Here is an 18,120-nt window from a genome sequence, read left to right on the forward strand (position 1 = left end):
TGTGGCCAGCACCGTGATTGATAACCTATACGAAATACTTTATAAAATCAGTCATCCTTTTAAATACTGTCTGTGTTGCTCAAAAGGTTGGTTTCACAGTGTAATTCCCGGCATGATTAAGCCTTAGTGTATTTATATATCTTACTTTTGATTTATGTGAAAATTTCAAGTATATTCTCAGCTTTCGCGAAATTCTTCTTCTGTATTTTATCATGAATGGTATTTTTAGAAAATCTCTGTTGGTTCCAATAAACCGATGCTGGTTCTTCCTGCATTAACACTCGAAGTGAGCAACTACTGTTTTGAAGTTGAAGTATCGTATGATGACACTTATCTGTCAGATAAATCTGCTGTATCAGTGGCTGTAAGTATCCAGATTTGCTTGTGCTAATTTAGTGTTTAAGTCAACTTATTGAGTGAGATTATTTGCTTACTACTTATTATCCAATGATCTGTATTCTTAGGTTTTTTTTTATTTGATTTTCCCAACTCTTTCTACTTGATGCAGGTTTTGTTTAATATTTATTTTTAAAATATTTTTATTTTGTGTAGTGATAATTATAAATTAAATCTCATTTTGAAATAATGGCACATCTAGGTGAAAATATCACATACTAATATTAAAGTATGTAGAAATTGTAAATTTGAATACAAAGGACTCAACTTGAATCTTCTAGGTACTTTCTACTCCTTTGACTGTTGTTATCATCGGTGGAACAACAAGATTTTTATCAAAAGGAGCTCCACTGGTTCTTGATGCTGGGTATTCCTTTGATCCTGATGTTCCATCAGAACAACAGAAAGGGTTGTCATTTCTATGGACTTGCAATTCATCAAATGCACTAACGGAAGAAGATTATGGTTACATAAATAGCACAGTTACCAAGGTATGTTTCTATTATACCCAAAGTTAAAACTATCATATTTATTTCACTGCTTAAAGCAGTATGTACAATAATATGACATTGAGGTCGTTTCACAACTATATTTTTCTGACATAGACAGATGCAAATACGATACTAGTAAAATCCTATTTAATTAATATCAGGCTCCTAAAAATTCAGTTCCTTTAATGTTTTTTCAAACTTAACTCAAGTAGGTTAGAATAAAAATAAGATTTGAAGGAATGATATTAAAATTACTTCATTATGCACCATTATATAAAAGCAATAAAACACTTTTCTGTCAACTAGTTTAACAAAAATATTCATTTGCTTGCAGACTGCCCAATGTGACATACCACTGGCATATCAGACTGAATATCAATTCAGTATACCTCCTGAAACTCTTGAAGAAGAAATGCAATATGATTATAAGGTGACAGCTTCCAAGACCGGAAAAACTGACTCTTCTGCTGTTCAAAGAGTAGGCTGTTTTATTCATATTTCAAATTACCTTTATTTGAGCAGAATGTTGTACTCATGTATTTCATGTCTTTGACAAATTGCTTTCGGTTCCAAGGTTGTTGTTGTTCCACGTACTATACCCACAACAACAATAGTTTGTTATACCTGCTACTCCATGGCTTCATATCAGATCAGTGCTTCATTTCACGTTGGATTGCAAGGATCTTGTGACACATGCTCAAGCACCGATAATGTAAGTACCAAGAGAAAAGGTTTTATGACACACAGACTTATTGCTGATGTACGACCGTATATGTTATAAGTCAATTTTTGTTTGAAAATTCTAACTGTATTTAGCCTAATACTGTTTTAAATTGTTCTGTTTTGTTGGAGACAATCATAAATTTACAGGATATTTTCATGATGAATTTAAATTACCGGTCCTATTCAATTACATTTATGAAGGCATTAAGATTAATTCATTATTTTATGCTGATGATTTTTCAGATAAAATATATCTGGGAAGTGTTAAGAGTATCCGATAATGGTTCTGAAGAAGATACTATATTTCCACTTGATCTTGAAACAACAACAACAGGAGCACAATCAAGATATTTGGTTGTGAAGGAAGGAGCATTGGTCAACTCATACACCTATCAGTTCAAACTACGGGTAATTGTAGTATAATTGTGTAAAGATATTCCATGATATTCATTATCTGTTCTTAAATTCATTTAGAATAATATCACTTTTTTTTTTAAATTTCACCTTCTATTAGTTTCTCTTTTAGTTTTTGTACTCTATTTGGTTTTCATATTCGGTAAACTCATTCAATTAAACTAAATTCTCCCAATAATGTGGATGACACTGGTCTTTCACTTAGTACTCACTTCAGGGTATATGAATACGTATTATATCATGACTTGATATCTTTATTTATTTTTCATTTGCATTAGATCAATGTTGATGGAGAGGAAGGGTACTCTAAGTTGGTACTTGGTCCCAATTTGCCTCCTTTAAATGGGACGTGTGTTATGACATATGATGGTTGGCCTACAAATCCTATATATGCCCTGGATACCCTGGTGTCGTAAGTAATTTTTTCCACATTTTTCAGATTTATCCTAAAATTATATTGTAGAAATCAATGCTACTAGTTTATCTTCATTCTAGTTTCTCTTGTTCCAACTGGCGAGATGATGCTGCAGATTCTGACTCACCTTTAGTGTACACAATTGTTGCATGTCGACGTTCATCTACAGGATTTGAAGATACTGACGACACATTTATTCTTTATCGAGGAACACAATTATCATACGAGGTAAGAAAGCGTCAATCTTTACCATGGAATTATTTATCTATTATATTATGTCAAACACAAGTATATAACCAATATTTTCTGTATCTTTTGATTAGCATGTTTGTTTAAAAATAAATTAATTAGTGCATTTAGAGTGAAAAACTATTTTTAAAGACTATTTGTTTTGTATTGATATTATTTTCTGTAATACAGGGATACGTACCTCTTGGGCATGCAGATTATGGATATTTGGTCAACATCAAAGTATTAGTTGAAGATCAGCTTGGTACATCTACCCTTGGTTTGGATCAGTGAGTATTGACTTGTCTGTTTTAATCACAGGATAGAATTACATTTTTGAAGTCATGTTATAATTTGGTCAACATACCATACCACAGTACCATGTCATTGAGTATATTATATTTCATAGAGCACTAAACATTATCACTGTGTTCACTGTGCCTCAAGTTCAACAAAGTATGTTTTATTAATCTTGCAGAATATAAGAAGTATTTTCCATCCTTCAAAAATATTGTCAGATATTTATTTTAGATCTGTAAAAAATAATGATGAATTGATTTTGTGCCTAGATGAATATTTACTTGTGTCCAATCCATTGTCACTTAAGAAATATTTCTGCAGATATTGTCCCTCCATCGTCACATCTTTTGCAACTATTTTTTGACTGCAATCATTTGCAACAAGACAGTCATAATTAGGAAAAAAATCAATCATGAATTTTTTACAGGAATGTAACAGTAACTATGGGAGAGAGAGACTCACACATTGATTGGTTGGTTCAAAAAATACAAGTGGAATTGACGATTTTAGAAAAATTAAATGATCCACAAGATATTTTGGATTTTTCTGCTGCTGCCATTACTATCCTTAATTCGGTAAGAATTATATATAGGTATTATTTTACATCTTCTCAATGAAAAATGCAGAAATTCAGTCAAAAGCACTTCTTTTAAATGGCACGAGATATATGGTGATGTTGTAATTATTGAATGCATTTCTTCATTCTTCTATTACCAGTATTTACTCCATTATCCAAGATATCATCCCCCATGTTTAAACATTGTATGAAATGCATATTACGAATGTTACACTTTGCTTAATTAACATATTTTATTTTATTAAAAATTGAGAATTTATCCTTTGGATCTTCAAGTATATTGTAATTTGTTATCTCATCTTGAATGTAAGATCTTAATTCTAAAGAATTGATGGAAATTGCTTGTTCAAATTTTGTTAAAAAGGAAGCTTTATATTTCATGAATTCCAGGTGTCAACTCAGAACAATATCAGTGTTGCCGATACAGAATATAGTAAAAGAGTTGCAGTGAGAGAGAAAATTACGCAAACTGTTACCGGGATTGAAACAACTACCCTGAAGGAAGTTCAGCAAGTTGCATCTGTATTAGAACAATGCATGGTAAAAATCAATTGTGTATTCTTGATGACTAGTCGAGTCGATATTACATGAGAATATGAATGATGATTTTGGTGCTATTTATATTCTGCTTCAAGTTTTAAATTTTACCACCCATGCAGTATCTGTTGGATTGTATTATCAGTAATATATTTTGTCAAACAAATGACAAAAAACAAATTTGTTTTTCAAAGTCGAATCTATTCCAAAATTAACCTTGATTTATTGCCATAGATGTTCTTATACCTTATTATTTCTGAAGATATTTGATTTATAAATAAGCTACCTATATGGATATATTCAATAACGTCAAACGACTAGATGAACTACATAAGTTAGAATATGAGATTTTTTTTTCTTTCAGAAAGAACCGATGGAAATGCAAAATCCAAGCATTCAGCAAAATGTTGTTGCCAGTGTTGAAAACATGGTAACAAGATTGGGAGAATTTGTTAATAAAGAAGGTCAAACAACATTCCAGAGAGCGACAAACGATGTGCTAGATATTATTGGTGGTTTAATCAGAGTTGTCAACTATGCTGTATATGACACCGTGACCGCAGAAACAATTGCAAATCCTAATGCTGGAAACGGTATGTTTTGTTCCTGGGAAAAAATTAAAAGTCAACAATGAAAAATTGGGTTTTTGTTATTCTTAAAACACTAATAGTGGCCAATTTTAATAGTGAATTTGTCCTTTTTCAGTGTCTGTCAACTACACTGAAGAATATCGACGTGAAATTGTCAACAAACTGATGACAAACATTGATTTACTTGTTGAAAATGTACTGAAAAGTAAAGTAGTTGATGAAGAAGCAGTTTCATTCTTATCTCCTGTAGTCAGTGTCACAAGTATCAAGACAACCCCCAGCACAGCTCCAAAGTGAGTGTTTTGATATTGAAGTGATAATATAATTAGCATCATGAACTGCAGCAATATTTAAATTTTGAACTGCTTTTCACAGAGAACAAGTGAATGGGGGTATATACTGGAATCTTCCAAGTCATGTATTTGATGGATTGAGTTCTGATATTGAGATGTTTGCAGTTTCAATGGTTTATGAGCAGGTGAGTCCATAGTTTTTTCATTTAACACTCATTGAAGTTTTCAGTTATATGAGCCTATTCCAGTAGGATAGTTGGATATGGATTTCATTCTTGTATTGCTATTTTTCTGTATCACAGTGCCTCGAAGCTGCGACTCATTTAAAGAGATTTTTGTTGTTGCTTTTGGTAATCATTACTGAGCCTACTGATTTTTTCTTATCTAATTATGAATTAACATCATATCATGTCTTCTTTTTTATGTAGAATCCGTTTACCTATGGCTTTCCACCTCATAGTTTATCAAGTAATGGATATGCAAACATCACTTCTCGAGTTCCAAGGATAGAATACACATATCCTAATGGGACAGCAATTCCCATCACTAACTTGGCTACAGCCAGCGTAAGTAATAGGTTTTCAGATTACTATATATACAGCTGTAGTAGTTCATATTCAAAAAACATTGTGAAGTTTTAATTTTATAAAACTATTGATCCTTGCTGACATGAAAATGAATTTGTGTAAAACCTACATAAGATAAGATGAATCATTCGCACGATTGAAATTACATCTTTATTTTGGATTTATGAATTTTTATTGTAGATCTTTCTATTCACCCATTTGGTTTATAAAAGTATCAAGTAAACATTTATGACCAACAAATTAAACAGCCACAGAATCTTTTTTTGTTACAGGAAGGAAATGAAAGACGAGTAAAACTTGTTATGGCACAAAGTTCATGGGAATACTTGAGTGTTGCTGATACATTGCAGGTTGTAAATGCTTCCGGTTCAAACTATCAACCAAGGGTGAGTGCGGACATAGAAGCTGAAATTTTTCTGCATAAAAAGTCATCAAAGCATAAATTATATTTGCGTTGCAGGCTGGACTTGTATTTGAATCAACTCCTGACATGGTTGAACCTCTACAGTCTGTTGCAATTACGATAAAAAATGATAATCGTGATGCAGGAACAGCAGTTCACATCATGATCATATATACAAAAAAGTATAACAACAATAAAGCTGAGCCAAACCCAACCATAGGTGAGAAATTGATGTTTTGCTCATTTTTTGTTGTTCTTGCATATTTGGAAAATGAATCTGCTCCTACAACAAACTGTAATTGGCTTAGGGTAGTTTGAGGTTGTAGTTATAATTTGAATTCAATACAAGAGAAATTTTGAAGGTGAAAACTTTTATTGTTTTTGCTACTCTAATATTTTATTTTTCTCACATCTTTCCATGACAAATGATATTGTAAGAGTACCGTTTAATTGGAGTATCGCAGCCTTTGCACACAAAATTCATCAAACTAATAGATGGATTCATAAGCAAAAGATATCGTGATAACATAACTTAAATTAGTACCAATAAGCTGTTTGCATACCTGCAACTTAGCAATTCTTGTTGCAAATAATATATATTCAATCCATGATCTTCCACAGAGGCTTATTTTGGATATTCACCTAAACCAAACAAGGAAGATTATGCTGCAATATTGAGGATATCAGATGTTGAGATGACAGATGGTGCTAATCATCAACTTTATACATTCTTCTTGGATCCATCGTATGGATTTGTTCTGTCTTCTCGATTTTGTTGATAAATGGCATAATTACATTAACTATGTTTATATTCAATTAGAACTGATAATTCAAATACTTAGAATTGTTTTCCTGTTCAAAATTCTATTTGCATTAGTTATTTTAATCACAAAACTTAAATTAAGGTAAAAAATATTATTCACATTTAAACCATTATTCAGTATATATGACTCCATTTTCCCTCTGTTATTTGCGGCAATTCAATCATAATCATGTAGCAAAGTGCATTATAGTTCAGCCATTTAAAGGATCTTCTTTCACAATACCAATTTTGTTGCAATCTTGATTAAAAAATACTTCATACATTTCAGGTTGAATGACACAACCGTGCCAGAATTATATTTGAATATATCCAACTACTTCACATATGAAATCATTGATCTAAAGATTGCAGTTTATTACAGCTTATGTCTGTATTATGGTGAATCGGTAAGATTGATTTTAAAACAAAAACAGAAAAGGGAGCATTTCTAAACCAACTGTAGATTAGTTATGATAAAAAATACAATATTCAAATTTTATCTATCTTATATATTCTATTTATTTTGCAGAGTGACATATGGGCAACTGATGGTTTATATCCATCATCAGAGTCCACATACACTGTGTCAGTATGTTATTCAGACCATCTCACATCATTCGGATCTTTTGTCATTAATCCACCGAATCTTATCAATGTCACTGATATTGTGGTAAGATTGTTACCTAATCTCAGTGTATGCCTGTTTATATTGATAAAATAATTTCATTTAATTTCTTGTTAATTTGAACTGAATGGTTAAATGTACTGTCCAATGTTCTTAGTAAATAATCAAATGTTATTGTTGCTCATCCTGTTATCGCTATATAAGTTGTCGTTTTTCGAGTTGACAGTATTTTTAATTTATACAGAAATAAAAAGGTATATTAAATATTCTAATTCATGCATATGTATAAATATCTGAAAAGTAATTTAAGGGTTTTAAGACAAAAGGACAAATATTAAAATTTCGATAAATTTTCATTTGAACATATTACAAAGATGTACATGCTTTTCAAGCTAGTGTTCAAGTCATAGTTTGAAGCAATATTTGCCAAAGTATTTTAATGAAAAGTTACTTGTGATTTTTAAACTTCTTCATTTGCATTTACAGAACATTGATTTTTCACAAAATCCTATTGCTCTGATAACTGTGGTTGTTATTATGTTCCTCTACATTGTTGCAATGATATGGGCAAGAAAACTTGATTTGAGAGATATTAAGAAAGCAAGTGTAATTCCGCTTTGTGGTTTGGATGGTTCATTCAAATATGAAATTACAATCAAAACTGCTGCTGGAATTGGAAGTGGTAAGTATATTTGTTATGTTTCATTGGGCCACTCATATTTCCTTTAACGTTAGCAAGCAAAAAATAAAACATCATACTACACACCTGTTGTCACATTACTTTTTGAAAACGCAAGGGGGTGTGTCACAAGCCAACCCCGATTCACTGTGGTATGCTAATTTGTGCATAAAATTGTTTATGTTTCAAGTTGATTGCCAATAACTTCAGAATTTTTTATCGCTACAGTGACCCACTCCACTCTTATATCACCGATATGTAATATAATAGTTTATTTAATATATTTCAGGAACGACTGCCAATGTTGGAATATGTGTTTATGGATATGATACAAGATCAGGTTCAAGACATCTAGCAAGAAAAGATGCATTTCAACGAGGTGCTGTTGACACAATGCAAATTGCTTCTGATGTTAGTCTGGGTGAAATTTATAAAATCAAGCTGTGGCATGACAACACAGGTACAATAGAATAACATTTTTTATCTGATTTCAATTTTAAATGGATTTAATATAAATGTATACCATCGTTTGAAATTTAAAATATTCAAAATTACACATCTTATCAGGTTTGGATCCTGGCTGGTGTGTGGACCGCGTCATGGTTCGTGATCTTCAAACTGAATATAAGTATTATTTTCTGGTTAATTCGTGGCTGCAAGTTTATCCTGACGATGAAGATGAAACGTGTTTGGAAAAAACCATCCGAGTTGCAAGTAAGTTAGTGTTTTTGATAAACAATTTCAGCAAACTTCATGTAAAATAAGAATTGTTGGAATGTTATAAATTTTTTATTTTTATCTTCCACCATTAAATTTGACACTATAATAGTGAATGGGAATAGTAACTGTGTTGTTTCAAGCAGCCCAAAACTTTACCCACGCCTTCCATGAAAGGTCTGGCTGATTTTGACTTCTCTTTCCAGGACTAAAAAATCTTTAATACAAATTTTGTCAGTCAAATTTCAGAGACTTATTGAAATGCTAACTGCAGATTGCATCTCATTTGTGGTACCTTGAATCTAATTCCTAACCTTTTTTTTTACTTGACCAAATTTAACCAAATTTGACCAAACTCTATTGATGTTAACGAGTAATAAACTCTTCATGGACCAGCACCAGGTTTGGTGGTTGCCGGCCATTTATATGGGGAAGAAATAACAGGTCCTTGTTGTTTTACTATTTTCAGCTGAGGAAGAATTAATGAATTTTTCAAACATTTTTGGCTCTCAACTATCATACGGATGGGAAGATGCACATTTATGGTTGTCCGTTATTGAACGTCCAACTCGAAGCAGATTTACAAGAGTTCAGCGAGTAACATGCTGTGTTACTTTACTTCTGACATTCATGCTGTTCAGGTAAGAGTGATGTAAAAAATGAATACACATTCTGATGCACTTCACATCACTTGCCAATGTGATTATATTTTATGAATTAAATTGAAACCTTTTTTCAGTGCATTTTGGTATCAAGGATGGGATGCAGATGGTGATGTAATACCACAAGATACCATAGTTGGGATTTTAAGATGGAAAGATATTGCTGTTGGTGCAATTGTTAGCTTGATGGTCTTTCCACTGAGTCTCATCATTGTTTGCGTTTTCAAGAAATCTAAGAGCAAGGTATGAATTTTGAACTTTCTCAGTCAATATTTGTATATGAATTTTTTAAATTGTGGATTGTAAATATTGTCATATTACATTTTTTCGATTCAAATCCCTGAATATAGCCTTTTTTCTTTGAAAATGCGATTTCCTGTTCCCAGTAGTGCCAAATATAATATATTTGAAATTCTAGGTGGCACCAGTTAAACCCTGGCTTGAACGTTCAAGAACTGCACAAACAATAGAAATACTTGATGAAATCATTGATGGAAATGGAAGACGTTATAATGCTGACATGTCAGATTCTGATGATGATTACAGTGAAGGATCTTCAAGGCACCATCAAGGATTACCAGGACAAAATGAATTTCTGGCCGGATATTTCAATGAATCAGTAGATGGTGGATCACTATTTCATTCAGTAAGTAACTTTCATTCTTTTACGAAGATTAAGCAAAGTTAATTAATATAGATTAAGAATAGTTGTTAATTATCGTTATAAGTCAACTAACCTTTAACAAAAGTGAAATAACTTTACAAAGTTTATACTTGTACAAATTATACTTTAACGTGTTGTTTTGCAACTTCATTCAGAGAGCACAAACTCCTGTTAGCATAAAAAGTAAACCATATGAATCATCTTCAAGTCGTAAAGCAAAATTACATAAAGGATCTGGAACTGTTAAATCTTTGGACATCAAAGACAAGGTAATTTTTACATGACTTATTCCAAATTTTTCACAATTATGCATAAAGTGCACTGTTTCTCCTGCTGTTGATGGATTTCAACTTATATACATACTTACAGCATGTTCTTGCTGAACAATTCGCAAAGTTGTAGTGAATGAATAATCTGATCAATATTTTTTCAATCTTAAAAATGTTAATTAGGTCTGGTCTGATGACAGTGCAATTCAGTTGTCTGATAGTCCATCATCATCTGGTGTGACAGGATCATCAGGAGATATAGCATCTTCAAGTGAGGATAGATCATCTACAAGTGGAAGCCCAGAGTAAGATTTCAGCTGTCTTATTATAGGAATGAATTGACTTTTACTTGAAAATCTGTATTTTATTTTTTCCACTTGTTTGTAAATTTTTATGAGAATACACAGATGAATGTATGAATTGAATTTTTCTATAATAGGCTAGTAAGAAATCATAATTTTTGTCATGTTAAACAGTTGGCCGAACCGCACGAATGCAACAAAAAAAGGTTTGTTACATTCTCAAAATGAAAACCAACTGCAGAAACCAGTGAAGTTTTCCACAACCCAGTTTACAGAATCTCCTCAAAGTGTGACGTAAGTGTATTTTTTTATTTCTTGAACGCAGGAAAACAGGCTGATAATTTTGATTTTTATATAAATATACATTTATAATAGGAGAAAACCTCTTCGACGACGCAACACTGGTTTCGTCAGAAATACAGACAGTGCTAGTCCACCTAACTTTGTGCCTGAGAATGAAGATGATGATGAAGATATTAATGATCTCTGGGATGTTTTTGCAAATAATGATGATATGGAGGAAGATCTTGTGATTACGTAAGATAGGAAACTAATGTCACAGTTTGAAGAGAAACATCTACAAATAAATAAAATAACTCTATTTATAGTCAGACTGAGGCCAAAATTTTTTCTAATAATAATTGATACTAGTATTTTTAATGGTCAAATTTCATCGCAATTAATAGAATTTAATTTTCGTTGTCTTCCTTAAACTTGTGTGTCATTCATGCTACAAATTCGATATATTGTCTCAAGTCAGTGATTATTGAAATTTATTTGTTTATTTCAAACATTTTAAATGTCCTCATAGAATGACAAAAATAAATAAAAAAATAAGCACAACAAATTAATTAAGGTTAAAAAAGTAAATAACATATAAAAAATGGGCAGATGTACAATGTACCATAAAAGAGCACAAAACGAGGAAATAGGCTAACTTATTAAGCAACATAACAAACTTTGATAATTATTTTATGCTAATTCGAGTTTCAGTGTTGGGGGCTAAGACATTGACACAACTCAAATTGGACTCAAGTCATTTCTTTATCCGAGACTTGACTTAGACTCTCACTCAAGTGAGGTTCAACTCAGTGACTGACCTGACTCTACATTCGAATGGATGTGAATCAAATTGACTAACAGGGGTTCGAGGACTTCTGCCCAACACTGTTTTGAGCACTCATATGTCTAGTAATATCTGGCAATATTTAGTAATATCGGGCTTATTTTTGATTACATATCAAATTTTGATTACATATCAAATTTTGATATTATATTGTTGTAGAAATAAGCAAGCAGTTTTGAAACGTACACGAGGAACTAAGTTCAATGAGATTGATGAAATTCCACTTGGTGATGAACATCGAGGTTTGGTTTTAGACGATGTACTCGTCAGTCACAGTGATGATGATTCTGATGAAAGTGATGTTCCATTACCTGATTTTCCTACCAGTAGAGGTGAAAGCAGAATGTCAAGAGGTAATTTTATGAACACCATGTATGACACAACTTGTGGATTTATTGAAGTTTAGCCATGTCTGTGCTCTCCAACTAGTTGTCTTGAAGTTGTTGAATCAACAAAGCATATTAACATTGTTTTTGTTTTGCATCATCACCCAATTTATTTCATCATGGATATGAAAATAGATTAAGCTTTCTGGACTAATCGGAATCAGTCTTATCCTGCTTTAATGCAATCACTTGTTCATTGTTTCAATTTTTGATTGCAATATTTCTATCTGTGTTTGATTTGATTTTGTCATTTCTCATATTTTATATGAATTTAGCTTTAATTAATGGTTTATATTTCTTGCTATTTCCATTTTACTTGATATTTCAAATTAACAAATTTAACATTAACGTAGTAGAACGTAGTGTTATATAATTTGCATATAATTTTTTCATTTATCAGCATCAACATACTTTGGATCAAGTCCGCAGCCATCTTCTGAAAAATATCTTCTACCACACTGGTGTATTTATCTCAACTATTTTATATGCTTCATCACAATGGGAGTCTGTATTCTGTTTATCATATTGTACGGAAATGCATTTGGTGCAGACACAACAAAAAGATGGCTCTTGTCAATGTTTGTTGCATTGCTCGAAAGCTTCTTCATTGTAGAACCTATCAAGGTAAATTCGTATTCTATCAATAAATAATGAGATGAAATTATTTCAGTCAAGTATATATATCTTGAAATTCATTAAAATTTAATTAGCGTGGAAAAAAATAAATAAAAAAGACTTTCGTTTTGAAATGAATCTTATATGATATTACGGTTATTTTTGAACAGGTTGTTCTATTTGCTGCTTTCTTGGCCTTGATTACAAAACCAATAAATCCTGATGAAAATGATAATCTTGTGGATGAACCTCTTGTAGAAGCATATGGACATACTGATGTAAGTTAATTTTTCATGTTTTATGTAAACTTTTTATGCTATGAATAAATTTGTTTTTTATGTCATTTAATAGAATGGGTATTGATATTACTTAGTTTTGATGCCAGTATTTAAAAATAGGTCTGTGAAGTTTCCAGCAGTAAAGCTATAAGAATGAATTGCAAAGAAAACTGTGTTGGAACATTAGTTTCTATTTATTATATATTGATTAACATTTTTCTTTGTTGCTACAGAGTTTCAGCAAGGTGAGAGCACCAGGCGGTTTTGCTCTGGATAAATGCAAGCGTGAGGCTCAGAAAACAAAAAGATCTAACAAGCTTCTTTTACATCTGGCCATCTATTTGATTTTCCTATCGTCAGTTGCAGCAGTGGCATCTTGGGATCGTGACACCATGGGATATTACAACACTCTTGCTGTTAAGAAATCGTTATTCAACACTGAGTTCAGGCTTCAATCTGATGCTGAAGGACCTCGGTGGCAGAATAAATCTTCAACATTCAATGAAATTAGAACGTTAGTATCTAATAAGTATATACTGTTATAATTCTTCTTTTTATTATCATTACTGTAAAGTTATCAAAACAGTCATTGTGTTAATTGCTCTGAGACAATTTACTTTTTTTCTTGCAATTACATGTAACAGAGTTGTTTGCCATTTGATTAAAAATTGAAGAGGTATTGATATGCAAAAATACATTAAAAATGAAAATATTTTCATATTTTCAATGCCTGTATTTTTATTTCTATTTTTTAGTGTGACAGATATCTGGGCATGGCTTGATCAAATATTTGCTGTGAAGATATATGAAGCCAAAACATCTTTGGAGAATGAAAATCTCAATAACAATCTTCTTGGAAAAGTCAGACTTCGACAACAAAGAGATGTTCCAGGTAATCAGTTATGTTGCAATATTTAGAACAATCACTAGTTTATTGTAATTAAATAAAATTAATCTTTTCCTTCAAATACAGGAATCTGTTTTGTTGATACTGGTCAGAGGCAATATAGTCAGATAACAAACACGGGACAAACATGTTTGAATCACGACTCAGGGAAGCAAGAGACTGATACTTTTGGTGTTGGCTGGACTAATTCCACAAATGATTCATGGACATGGACTAAAGCTGAATTTGGAGGGTTAGAATTTGGATTTTGCAAACTATTCAAATCAGACCATTATATTTTCAAAGTTAAATAACGTCTTGTTGGGATTTGAGTATTTTCACATTTATATGCCTCAAGTTTCTTACAATAGATCTCTACATTTGTCTTATGTGTATTCATAGTGTGATGTACTGGGGTGAAGATTTGATATATGATGATTCTGGATATTCACAATTCTTTAATTCTTCATCAACTGAAACTGAGGCCAAACAGAAGTTTACAGAATTGCAAGATCAGAATTGGATTGACAGGAATACCAGAGTGGTGTTTGTAGAATTCACACAACTCAATCCAGCAACATATTGGTAAGCATTGACTGACATTAATATGATCATAATATTCCACTATCTTGGTTATGCTTAATCAAGTTTAATGCATTTCACAATAAGTCTCTTTTGATTTTATTGGATCCTTATGCTAACCATGTTAAAGCATCTGGCAATTATAATAGCTGGTTTCCTGGTTCCTTAATCGGTACCGGACTAGCTATGGTATTTTACTATGGCATTAAAATTTTCAATATTTCTTCTCTCCTGGGAAAATATGAAATTTTGTATGTTGAATGTGTTGCAGCAGATTATTAATGTTATTTTTTTTAGGTTTACTGTCTGTGCTGTAATGTTTGAAATTGGTGTCAGTGGAGGTGTGCGACCATCAATAGATATACAAACAGTCCGTATTGTTGTGCCAAGTTCTTCTTTCTATGTGGACATGCTTTTTATGGTTTGTATGAATTATTGTTGTTAAAAATAAACCGTGTGAGCAATATAATAATTCAAATTTTGTTTTAGTCATTTGTCGGAATCATTGGTATTATTCTACTAGTGATGGAATTGAAAAAAGTCAGAGATCCAAAAATAACCCCACAACTATACTTCACCAAGTGGACGAATTGGGTTAATCTAGTTGTCCTGGCATTGACACTCACATTATGCATCCTCTTCATATACAAGTATGTATTGTTCTATTTTACTGAATATTTTACATTTTGAAATTTTTTTCATTTGTGAATGCCTTCTTTTTGTTAAATTTTCAATTTTTTACAATGATAATGGTGTAAAAAATTGTTGATTTATACCAAATTAATTGAATATTATCTTATAAAATATTATTAATTTTTCTAGGGAAATATACATGGAAGAAGTCACACAAAGATACATATCAGACAAAACCGCGTTCACCAATTTTTATAAGATTGCTTTCTATACTGATTTAGTAACCATCACTGCCTGCCTACTTCTATTTGCTATCATAGCGAGGGTAATACACTTATTAGTTATTAGTATAATATAAAATACGGCTGCTTAATAGTGCACTCTTTGTCCTAACCTCTTTAGTATTGTGGGCTGCAGATTAATCTCAGGCTTTTCAATTTATTTCCACCATCTAATCCTCGGTAAATGTGTATGCTGAACCAGGGAGGTAACGCATTTTCAGATCTAGTAGTTCTGAATGTATTGCAAAACGCCTTGTTGATTTTTTTCAAATGACATTCATTTATGTATAGACATTAAACCCATATCATATTATAGTATGCTCTTTAGCAAGTGGTTCACTTTCGAAGACATGGTCACCGCAATATGGATTCAACCAATGGTTTTAACATTAGACCATAAATTTCAAAAATATTCTAGGAAGTAACTCAACTTAATTTGCAGGCTGCAAGACTATTGCGCTTTATCAAATCATGGTCTTCAATTGGTGACACCATTGTTGCAAGTGCAGGATATCTGCTTGGGGCTTCATTCATGCTCATGCTATTTGTTCTCAACTTTGCAATTCTTGGATATTTGGTTAGTTAAATATTTATTTTCTGTTTTCCATTTTATATTGCACTTTTTGAAAATGCATTTGCAAGCTGGCTATGTACATTTGAAACTTTAAATGGGCAACAAATTGTATGTTTTACTACCTACAGGTTTACGGACAAAGCTACAATCAAGTAATATCAGACTTCCGGGATTTCCCAAATGCAATATATGCAATGTTTCGTGCTTTTAGAGGGCGTCTTGATGTCAGAACATGCTTCGACTACAGTCCTTTCTTCACCATATTCTTTTTCTTTTCATACTTTTTCGGAATTTTCTACATATTTTGCCGGTATGTCAAAGAGTAAAACAGTTCAATTTATTTCAATGTTGAATTATGCAAAATCCATTTGTGTATCATGTATGTTATTTGTCTTATTAATATATACAGGTACCGGTAGATAAAATATAGCGATATTAATGTTGGAGACGGGATGTATGCACAATGATAGTTCAGGCCTACACTTGATATGCTATTTGCTCTTTATTTTCTCAGGATATTTGCTGCCATTCTTATCAATGAATACAAGTTCAGTCATGGCAGAAAAAGTCATCTGAGGACGGACGTTCCAGATTACGAAATATTAAAACATTTAATAGCAAGAATTAAAATGCGCCTTGGAATCATAAAACCAAAGCAGGTGAGATATTTGAAAAATTTTTTCGATTCCAAACTATTGTCACAGCAGCAAATTAATTCTGCACTCTCCTATGAATCAACCTTTTTTAAACTTGTATATTCAAATCCAGTATCGACCTATGGTAAGATTCGAAGGAATGTCAACTCCATCTTCAAGAGGGTCATTCATGTCCCTAGACTCATTTGACACATGCTTCATGCCAGGGAGGATTTCTCAATGTTCATATGCAACAGGTGATTATCTTCTGCTAATTGCATTCTTTTATCATTGCGATTTGAATTGCATTTGTCAATCTTTAAAATATCCAATTGAGCTCATCTACTAAGTATAACGCAAAATTGTGCAAAATCAACTTATATGTAAATTGAAAAACATAAGAGTTAATGGGAATCACAAACTACAATCTAACTAATATACTGAACTGAAAATGCAGGGAGTGGTAATGTGGTATCAACCCGGAGTGAGAGTAAAGACTCTTTACCACTCTTCATTATAATGTGGTTAATAAGTGATGCCGAAAAAGCCTGCAGGCTCATCCGTCCGAAGCCATTGATATAGCGTACTACAAAGTTTGGTAACCGCTTCATCGAGTTTTGCGCTGTACTGCTTACTATTATAGCAGTAGCAGGACAAGCACCCTGGACTGAAAATAATGATTTACTAATTAAAAAAACTTTGTTCTAGGAATCTCTTCATCATCATCAGATTCTGGATTTGGAACACCATCGGATCATTCAATATCTGTGTATGATTACCTGACATTAGACCAACCTTCAGACACACCAATGGACAATCAACATCTTGACTACTTGTATAACAGATTGTCAAACTATTCAGTTGACATGATGTTACATAGATTTGAACGTGTGAATGTACTGACAAATGAGGTCACTGATATGGAATCGGAGGCTTTAGAAGTATGTAATTGTGTTACGAGTATCATACTAATATTTTTCAGAATTAAAAAACAGGATAAATTTGTTTTATGCAAACACCGAGGCAGGCTACTGCATTATTCAATCATGACCTACTGTGCATATAATACTTGTTTAAAACTGTACAGTCATAGCAAATATTAATCATTGTTTAGATAACCCAGCGAAAGAAACAACTTGCAATGCTGCAAAGTCAAGCAAGAGAGATAGCTACGGCAGCATCAAGTATGACTGTACAGCCACACTTCATACCTGCATCTGAAAGTAAAGGATCTGTGAGAAGTGCTGGTAAATATGCTGCATATTTAGACCTGAAGTCATTTTTCAAAAATTCATCTTGTCAAATGACACGGTGAGATGGAAAATTTGTGAATTAGACCCTTGCAGTGTGCTTGTATCATTGTCTGCTTGGTATGCTGCATTAGTACCTATTTCAAGTCTACGTAACTCGTTATATTTCTTTCATAATTATGTTATGTTATCAACTTCTT

General features: G+C 32.2%; 1 protein-coding gene across 1 annotated transcript in view; it reads left to right on the plus strand.

Annotated features, from left to right (window-relative positions):
* LOC120326144 (polycystin-1-like) overlaps positions 1 to 18,120 on the plus strand; it is a 45,748-nt gene that overhangs the window by 26,267 nt on the left and 1,361 nt on the right. The window contains exons 47-91 of the mRNA XM_039392380.2: positions 230 to 364; positions 678 to 887; positions 1,222 to 1,365; positions 1,462 to 1,599; positions 1,854 to 2,018; positions 2,303 to 2,436; positions 2,520 to 2,667; positions 2,860 to 2,957; positions 3,395 to 3,542; positions 3,935 to 4,084; positions 4,446 to 4,674; positions 4,787 to 4,964; positions 5,047 to 5,149; positions 5,393 to 5,530; positions 5,824 to 5,937; positions 6,012 to 6,174; positions 6,576 to 6,699; positions 7,046 to 7,163; positions 7,286 to 7,426; positions 7,868 to 8,063; positions 8,350 to 8,520; positions 8,628 to 8,774; positions 9,247 to 9,418; positions 9,517 to 9,682; positions 9,858 to 10,085; positions 10,259 to 10,372; positions 10,556 to 10,677; positions 10,849 to 10,968; positions 11,050 to 11,211; positions 11,960 to 12,153; positions 12,587 to 12,810; positions 12,972 to 13,079; positions 13,313 to 13,593; positions 13,835 to 13,971; positions 14,053 to 14,218; positions 14,368 to 14,550; positions 14,845 to 14,968; positions 15,037 to 15,197; positions 15,370 to 15,505; positions 15,904 to 16,038; positions 16,164 to 16,345; positions 16,550 to 16,694; positions 16,804 to 16,927; positions 17,379 to 17,611; positions 17,785 to 17,917. Of these exons, the coding sequence (XP_039248314.2) occupies positions 230 to 364; positions 678 to 887; positions 1,222 to 1,365; positions 1,462 to 1,599; positions 1,854 to 2,018; positions 2,303 to 2,436; positions 2,520 to 2,667; positions 2,860 to 2,957; positions 3,395 to 3,542; positions 3,935 to 4,084; positions 4,446 to 4,674; positions 4,787 to 4,964; positions 5,047 to 5,149; positions 5,393 to 5,530; positions 5,824 to 5,937; positions 6,012 to 6,174; positions 6,576 to 6,699; positions 7,046 to 7,163; positions 7,286 to 7,426; positions 7,868 to 8,063; positions 8,350 to 8,520; positions 8,628 to 8,774; positions 9,247 to 9,418; positions 9,517 to 9,682; positions 9,858 to 10,085; positions 10,259 to 10,372; positions 10,556 to 10,677; positions 10,849 to 10,968; positions 11,050 to 11,211; positions 11,960 to 12,153; positions 12,587 to 12,810; positions 12,972 to 13,079; positions 13,313 to 13,593; positions 13,835 to 13,971; positions 14,053 to 14,218; positions 14,368 to 14,550; positions 14,845 to 14,968; positions 15,037 to 15,197; positions 15,370 to 15,505; positions 15,904 to 16,038; positions 16,164 to 16,345; positions 16,550 to 16,694; positions 16,804 to 16,927; positions 17,379 to 17,611; positions 17,785 to 17,917 (7,042 nt within the window). The remainder of the gene's footprint in view (positions 1 to 229; positions 365 to 677; positions 888 to 1,221; positions 1,366 to 1,461; positions 1,600 to 1,853; positions 2,019 to 2,302; positions 2,437 to 2,519; positions 2,668 to 2,859; positions 2,958 to 3,394; positions 3,543 to 3,934; positions 4,085 to 4,445; positions 4,675 to 4,786; positions 4,965 to 5,046; positions 5,150 to 5,392; positions 5,531 to 5,823; positions 5,938 to 6,011; positions 6,175 to 6,575; positions 6,700 to 7,045; positions 7,164 to 7,285; positions 7,427 to 7,867; positions 8,064 to 8,349; positions 8,521 to 8,627; positions 8,775 to 9,246; positions 9,419 to 9,516; positions 9,683 to 9,857; positions 10,086 to 10,258; positions 10,373 to 10,555; positions 10,678 to 10,848; positions 10,969 to 11,049; positions 11,212 to 11,959; positions 12,154 to 12,586; positions 12,811 to 12,971; positions 13,080 to 13,312; positions 13,594 to 13,834; positions 13,972 to 14,052; positions 14,219 to 14,367; positions 14,551 to 14,844; positions 14,969 to 15,036; positions 15,198 to 15,369; positions 15,506 to 15,903; positions 16,039 to 16,163; positions 16,346 to 16,549; positions 16,695 to 16,803; positions 16,928 to 17,378; positions 17,612 to 17,784; positions 17,918 to 18,120) is intronic.

Source organism: Styela clava, chromosome 4 (assembly GCF_964204865.1).
Source record: "Styela clava chromosome 4, kaStyClav1.hap1.2, whole genome shotgun sequence".
In the NCBI taxonomy this organism is placed as follows: Eukaryota; Metazoa; Chordata; class Ascidiacea; order Stolidobranchia; family Styelidae; genus Styela; species Styela clava.